This window comes from Oratosquilla oratoria, chromosome 7 (genome assembly GCF_046742065.1).
Source record: "Oratosquilla oratoria isolate Oo_2021 chromosome 7, ASM4674206v1, whole genome shotgun sequence".
NCBI lineage: Eukaryota > Metazoa > Arthropoda > Malacostraca > Stomatopoda > Squillidae > Oratosquilla > Oratosquilla oratoria.
The window spans coordinates 56040107-56047606 of record NC_134783.1 but is presented as its reverse complement, the minus strand read 5'-3'; the positions used below and the strand labels follow the sequence as shown (position 1 = coordinate 56047606).

The following is a 7500-nucleotide window of genomic DNA, read 5'->3' as shown; positions in this document are numbered from 1 at the left end:
AGGATAGAAGCGTTAGCACTTCTTAACGAAATCAACACACACACACACACACACACACACACACACACACACACACACACACACACACACACACACACACACACACACACACACACACACACACACACGCAAATACTCATACATTTTGTAAACGCTGGTCCGCTTGTTTGCAAGCAGCAAAGAAAGGAAGCAGTAGTAAGAAGAGCGACCCTCGGAACCACATTCACGCACGCACTTACATTTGCGCAAGCCGCCGATTTTTGCGGAAGGTTAGCTTGAACGCTAAAAATCCTAATGGGCTTGTGAATAATGTTTTGACAATTAGAAGGCAGCCAAGAGAACCTCGGCCAGGCAGCGGCTTTCCCTCTCCCTTGGCTTCCTGTGTGCGTGTTCGCTGTGGATAAAGAAACAGAGAGAAAGAGAGAAAGAGAGATAGCAAGAGGGAGGGAGAAAGAAGAAAAGAGAGAGAGAGAGATTGAGAGATTGAGAGAATGAGCGAGAGAGAGAGAGAGAGAGAGAGAGAGAGAGAGAGAGAGAGAGAGAGAGAGAGAGAGAGAGAGAGAGAGAGAGAGAGAGAGAGAGAAGGGGAGACAGACAGACAGAAAATGTTTTTTTTATCTATATTCTTTTATTTCCTACGTGTTTATTGATTGAGAATTAGGGAGAGAGAGAAAAGAGAGAAGAAAGAGAGAGAAGAGAGAGAGAGAGGGGGGTATAGATAAAGAGACAGACAGAGGGAGAAGGGGAGAGAAAGAGACAGAGAGAGCAGTTATTTTCTCTATTCTTCGATTTCCTCCGTGTTTATTGAACGAGGGTGGAGAGAGAGAGAGAGTTAAAGAGAGGTGTTATTTTCCCATATCCTAGAATTTCTATGTGTTTGTTGATCTGGACATGGAGTGAGGAAGAGAGAGAGAATTTTTTTTTTTATTATTATTATTATTTTCTATGTATGTACTGGTTGGGGATATGGGGAGAGGGGGTTGGTTGCTATGAACTGCGAGTTATCGGCGCTTCTTTCCTAAAGGACAATCTCGCTCCGCCGTCGTACGTTATATTATGTTTCATATATTAGTCTAGTTAGTCAAATGTGTTTGTAATATGGCTAAGGGTCCCGTTACTTTCTAGGAATTTGTGGTGGGATGTGTAAGAGGTCTTCGATCGCCCAGGATTTGGTTTGTGTTTGTTGTTGTTTCAAGTGAGAGATGACAAAGTATGTGGGTGTTTCGAAGTATTGTGTAAATCGGACACTCTAGTACTCTGGTGTCAATCACGCGGCCCGCCACACTCCTAAATGCGGCACATTTGCTGCTCCAATCTTACAGTCGGCTTGTCTTATGTTCATATGATTAATTAATCCGGACTTTCGTCTTTTAAAGTTATCACTTATAGTTATAAACCAGATGGCTCTCTGTCTTTTTACGTCAGACATGTTTATTAAATTTTAAACAATGGCCATTTCGTCGCGTCGACTCCTTACTGTACGTATAAGGCTGATGTCACACGGGCGGTCTACCCGCCTGACCGCGGCGGGTGAGACGCATTTCCCCACTTGAAACCGCCGCGGCCAGCCCGCCTGGCTATGTCAGACGAGAGGTTTATACATAGGAATCAATATAAAGCGGTTCCGCGGCGGCTGACCCGCTTTGCACCCGCGGCGGCCAACCCGCTCGTCTGGCTAGGGCTTTAAACGTGAACGTGATACACGGCAGGCTCTTGCTTCCCCCGGCCCTCGAGCACGAGCACTAGTATTGTTTTGTCCCTCGAGTTAGTTGGGCTGTTGCACCGTTACGTATATCCAATATATTGTATACAAAATTATTTTGAACCCCTTCATCATGTTTTCAAAGAAAAGGACTGTTAACAAAGAACATCGTGTCGTGCAGGAAAAATTGATTTTTTTCTGAAGTGAATTGAAAACCAATTTGTTTGATTTGTAAGCAAACTGTAGCTGTGGCAATGAAATATAACATTCGCAGGCATTATGTATGTACTCAAGCTTCTAAGCATGATGAGTATAGTGGAAAGTTGCGTGAAGGAAAAGTTAAGAGGTTAGGAGAGTTACTCACAAAGCAACAGTCAGTCTTTAAACGTGTTCATCAAGCCAGTGAGAGTCTAGTTTGGGCAAGTTATAGGATTGCACACAAAATAGCTATGTTTTCGGAGCCTTTTTCGGAGAGGAACTTTATAAGAATATCTGTTTTGTTGGCCACAGAAGATATTTGCCCTGAAAAACGTCAAGTATTTGCAAACATAATCATTCCAAAAAATATAGTTTCAGATAGATTTAATGAATTATCTGAAAATCTTAACAAACAACTCAAAGAAAAGGTTGTTAAATTTGTAGCATTTTCTGTAGCGATTGATGAGAATACAGATGTAACTGACACGGCACAAGTTGTAGTTTTTATACATGGTGTAAATGGAAATATGGAGGTAACTGAAGAATTTGTGGAACTGGTACCAATGAAGGGAACAACAACGGAGGATGATATACTGTATATATATTTTTAATTTGGTAGGTGCACTAGATAGAATAAGTGTTCACTGGATGAAAACTGTGAGTCTGGCTACAGATGGAACACCTCAAATGATTGGTAGAAAAGCTGGCGTGGCAACTAAGTTAAAGGAAAAACTACTAGCTGTAAACTCAGACCATCAAAATCACAGCGTTCATTACATGATTCACAGAGAAGTGTTTTACAGTAAGATATTAAAAGCGGATCATGCCATGGATGTTTTTTATTAAGGCAGTGAATTTCATACGTACACGAGGTCTGAAACACAGACAGTTCAACAGCTTATTGGAGGAAACTCACGGGCGGACTCTGCCATATCACACCGATAAATTTGGTGGTCAAGGCGAGGATTCGTGCTGAAGCACTTTTATGAATTAAAAAATGAAATATAGAGTTTATGCATGGGAAAGGAAGGATTGTGAAGGAACTGAAAGACAAAGAATGGGTTCAAGATCTATTTTTCATAGTAGCTATGACAGAACACTTCCATTACCTGAATACAAGGCTGCAAGGCCGCAATGAATTACCGACAGATTTACATGACTATTTGGCCTTTGATCTGAAGCTTAAATTTTTTGAACGCTAACTAGCAGCAGGTAATAATGCACATTTTCCAGGCCCGAAGTCCCTGCAAGACGCACCCGAGTTTCATGGTAATATTAATATCAAAAAGTACTGCAACAAGATTTCCACTTTAGTGGGCAAGTTCGGAGAAAGGTTTGCAGACTTTAAAAAGACTTTAAAAACTTTGAGTATGATTTTTCTATTTTCCTCAACCCTTTCGCTGTTAGGGCTAATGAGGCACCAGAACAGTTTCAATTAGAACTAATTGAGCTCCAGTGTAATTCTGTGTTGAAGGATAAGATTTCAACTTCTGATGTTGGCACATTTTATCAGTATGCTGGGCCAATATATCCCCAAATTAAATGTTTGGCTTTAAGGATGATGTCAATGTTCGGCAGTATCTATGTCTGTGAACAACTCTTTTCTGTGATGAACTTGAACAAGTCTCGAAAATTACTGATGAACATCTCAACTCAACACTGAAGGTAGCCACTGCTCAATCCTTAGTGCCAAACATTGATGCACTTGTACAGGCCAAGAGGTGCCAAGTTTCTGGGAGCAACAGTATTACAAATTAAGGTAAATAATAGGTTGATTTCCTTTGCACCTTTGTTTTTAGGTTACACGTGAACACGAGTGTAGATTAAATTTACCTTTCTTTATTATTATTATCTTTATTATTATCATAATCATTATTATTATATGACTCTTAATAAGTGGTATCGATCTGCTTATAATTATCTAGCCAGCGTACTGTATACTCTAATGAAATGTGGCCCGCTGGGGTAAACGAATCTGACAACCCTGATCTAGTAGTATGTTTGGTGGTAAGGTTTGGTTTTGGAACTGATAGAAGTGCTGCTGATGTTATGTGGTTTGTGAGATAAGTCATTGTTGTGTCGACTGTTGAGTAGTCTTTTATTGTCTTGGTTGTATCTTGTGTTGTTTGAATTGTTTGTTTTTTTCTGATTTGCGAAGGAAAGGGAACATTGAGGTTGTGGGCTTGTGGGGAGAGTGGAGAAGGGTGCTCTTTTAATGGGTGTAAGGAGAAGGGTGGAGGTCTGGTACTACTGCACTAAGCATTGCAATAAGCATTCATAGTTTAGGAGGAGATCTAACATGCAAAGAGATAGGTCAGTGGATGTATAAAACATTATTTGAAAGTGAAAGGCTGTAGATTGGTTTGTGTTGTAGGGAGGATATCTTTTTGCCTTTTGGGGTTATAGTTGTGTCTTTCCAAAGAGAACCTTGCACTGAAGTTTCTGATAAAAGATAAGAGTGGATAATTGGGTAAAGAGGTCAGAAAGTGTTCTTGAAGTGATGATTTCTGATGGTAGCAGACAAAGTAAGCCAATAGTCATTGGGCAGTGAAGGAAAGTTTTGGGTGCAGTGAATGGATAAGTCATTTTTAGGAGGGGAAAGGTTGTAATTTGATTTGTGTTGTACAGTGATAGGGAGTGGGTTGATAGTAGGGTCCATATTAGTTCTCCGCATAGGGTTGTTGTGATGTCTCCTTAAAGGGTATTTCTTACACTGAAATCTTCTTGTAGAAGGTATGGGAGTGGTAGCTGGGTGAGGAAGGCTGATAATGCTTCTGAAGTAATGTTTTGTGATTGTGCGAGATGTTGAGAGCAGATGACTATTAAGCGATATAGGAAAAAAGCTGGCCACCTTCTTTATAGGAGTGGAAGTTTTTTTTTTTGTTTTTTTTTTTGGGGGGGGTATTAGAAAAAATAACTACTTATGGAGCACCATTTAACCCGGACTGCGATAAGAACAAAATAAATTCGTTCCACTACGTCATCAATTACATTCTGCACGAAGCAGGCACGTTGCTTTGGTATTAAAATCAACATAGAGGTCAGCCAGCCTTTTTCAAAGCCGGACAAGTAAGGTGAATTTGTATTCCCACTTACTCAATCTATTCAGAAGCTAGGTCAGGCAGGCACCGATATCTGAGTGCAAAATTCAACACTAAAGTAATTTTTCTTCTTCAGAGCGGAATATTTGAATATGCAAGAGGAATAGGCCATTAAGTCAATTCATTAAAGATCTGGGTCATGCAGCTGGTCATTACTTGTTTTAAAATGTTGAACATGTATATCATTAGACAAATGTGCATATGTATTTCTTTTGGTTCCGATATTATCCACTTCGACTGTGGGTCGATGATTGCTAAATTCTCCTCGAGCTCTTCAAGCAAGGAAGAGAAACGATTATTCGCCCTCCGCAATGTAGCCTCAGACAATATACATGCATACCAAACACATTAGAGCAAGCACGCGATCGTGACTCCAATTGAAAAGTTTATTATATATTTCGAAAAAAAAAGTAACTAAAGTCTGTGGAAGTAGAAGTGAAAGTATCCAATAATGTCAATAGCCGAAACTAATAAGATTCAAAAGAAATATGTGTACAGTATATGTATGTACATACACACAAACATATATACATATGCACAAATATCACAAGTCACACGTGAATCACAAATATGCAGAGTCCACTAAGAAGAGGAAAAACACACGGAGTCCGAGCGCTTTCGTGATATATTCACATTATCAAGGCATACAGAAAAGTGAGTACAAAAAAGTGGAGATACAGAGTATAAATAGGACAAGAGAGACATTTACCCTCCTCTCCGAAGCCTGAACGCTCAAGTTGGGTCTCTCGGCGAGGTCGTGGAGACAGATCATTATTATCACATTAAATTTTAAAATATGTACTATCTATATAATTGACAATATATGGATCTAATTTATAAAATCCTAAACTATTATTAATAAGTTGGTCAGGAATTATATACAATTATGACCAACTTATTAATGATAGTTTTTCCTCTTCCTAGTGGACTCTGCGTATATATATATATATATATATATATATATATATATATATATATATATACATATATATATATATATTTATATATATGTATATATGTATATTTATATATATCTCTTGATAGCCTAGTTGGAAAGTCATTGTCGCACTAGTCATGAGGATGCCGGCTTCGAGTCCTGGGCGGTACCACATTTCAATTTCAGCATGTTGGCCTTTAATGGCTTCGAATTAAAGTGCATTGTGGTTGTTAAAACATATCTTTAATCACTGGGACCCATTCAGTGTTGTACATATATATATATATATATATATATATATATATATATATAAATATCTATATATATATACATATATATATATATATATATATATATATACAACAAAGTAAATACTAGACTCATCATTATTATTTTTTATTCCTACGTTTCGAAACCTGTCCGGGGTTCGTCTTCAATATAAAGGGGCATGTACGTCACCCCGGGAAAGGTCTCCCAAGCTACCATTACTCTCCAGAATATACGTCACCAAGGACACCATTTCACAAAATGCCCACATTTTTATGGGTATTTTGTGAAGTGGTGTCCATTTGAAATGAGCAATGGGGAAAACTAAAAAATAACGCGTCTTTTATATGAGTCTGCTGTTATCAAGTGGAGTAGGATGGAGTGGGAGAGAGGTCAGTGATGAGGTTACTGATGACGGCTGCCCGGGAGGGGGGAGAGAGGAGGAGAGGGAGAGGGAGTTTTTCGCTTGAAGCCGGTCAGATCTTCATTGTTGTGTCGAGGTCATGGTGGTTGGTTGAGAGAGGGAAGGGGAGTGGGAGTGGGAAGATTTTTTTTTTTTTTTTTTTTTCGTGAAGTGTCACTCCCACTTTTTTTTTTTTTTTTTTTTTTTTTTTAGCCCGCGCGAACAGGGGAAGAGGAGGAAGGTGCCGGATTGAGTATCTGAGCCCGGCTGTAAAGGATGAATTAGATAAAGGTATGACAGAAAACATGCATCCATTGCCTGGAGCAGTTAAATTCGTCTGGGGTGCTCACAACTGCCAATGGTTTTGGTGGAATCAATCAATGTCTCCACACCAATTTCTTAGTTGTGGTTTGATTTGTGATGTTTTATGGCACCTTCTTTTTAATTGGAAGTCGAGCGTCGTCTGAGCGTACACCTAATATGGCCAATATTAGTATAGATTTGAGGTGCGCAGTCCTAGCATTGTTACTGATATTCTACGTTGGATCTAGATGTGGTTGCTCGCCTGAAAAGGTTGTTATTCATAACCAGTGAAGAGTGAAGAAGTACTGGGGTTTTTGTAGTAAGTGAGGACACAGATTTCGCTGTTCTCATTTATAAGGTGGCAGTTTCTGATTGGCTTTTCGTCTTTACTGTGTGCATCACTGAAGGTGTCTCGGTAGAATATATTGATGTATTTGAGATTGCTTGTTGTGGTGGGGTACTGGAGTTTGTCTAACATCCTTATGAATATGAGATCGAAATCTGAGTTTGAATATCCATTATTTGTGAGTATTTGTCTAAGATGAGTTAGTTCATAACGGAGAGCCTACTATGAGGAGTGTACTGTAAC

At 39.2% G+C, this 7500-nt stretch overlaps 1 protein-coding gene across 1 annotated transcript; it reads left to right on the top strand.

Annotated features, from left to right (window-relative positions):
• Positions 1 to 1956: 1956 nt before the first annotated feature.
• LOC143026810 (general transcription factor II-I repeat domain-containing protein 2-like) lies at positions 1957 to 3563 on the top strand. The gene is made up of 4 exons (XM_076187586.1): positions 1957 to 2457; positions 2748 to 2859; positions 3107 to 3233; positions 3308 to 3563. The coding sequence occupies exons 1-4, from the start codon at positions 1957 to 1959 to the stop codon at positions 3561 to 3563; spliced, it is 996 nt and encodes a 331-aa protein (XP_076043701.1).
• Positions 3564 to 7500: the final 3937 nt, after the last annotated feature.

What these genes read in the sequence shown, in the direction of transcription:
- LOC143026810 (XM_076187586.1), top strand. Translation starts at nt 1,957, where the DNA reads ATGAAATATAACATTCGCAGGCATTATGTATGTACTCAAGCTTCTAAG. An exon ending in CGATAAATTTGGTGGTCAAG is followed by an intron (nt 2,860 to 3,106) that starts GCGAGGATTCGT and finishes AACGCTAACTAG; the next exon opens with CAGCAGGTAATAATGCACAT. An exon ending in GTGGGCAAGTTCGGAGAAAG is followed by an intron (nt 3,234 to 3,307) that starts GTTTGCAGACTT and finishes TTTCGCTGTTAG; the next exon opens with GGCTAATGAGGCACCAGAAC.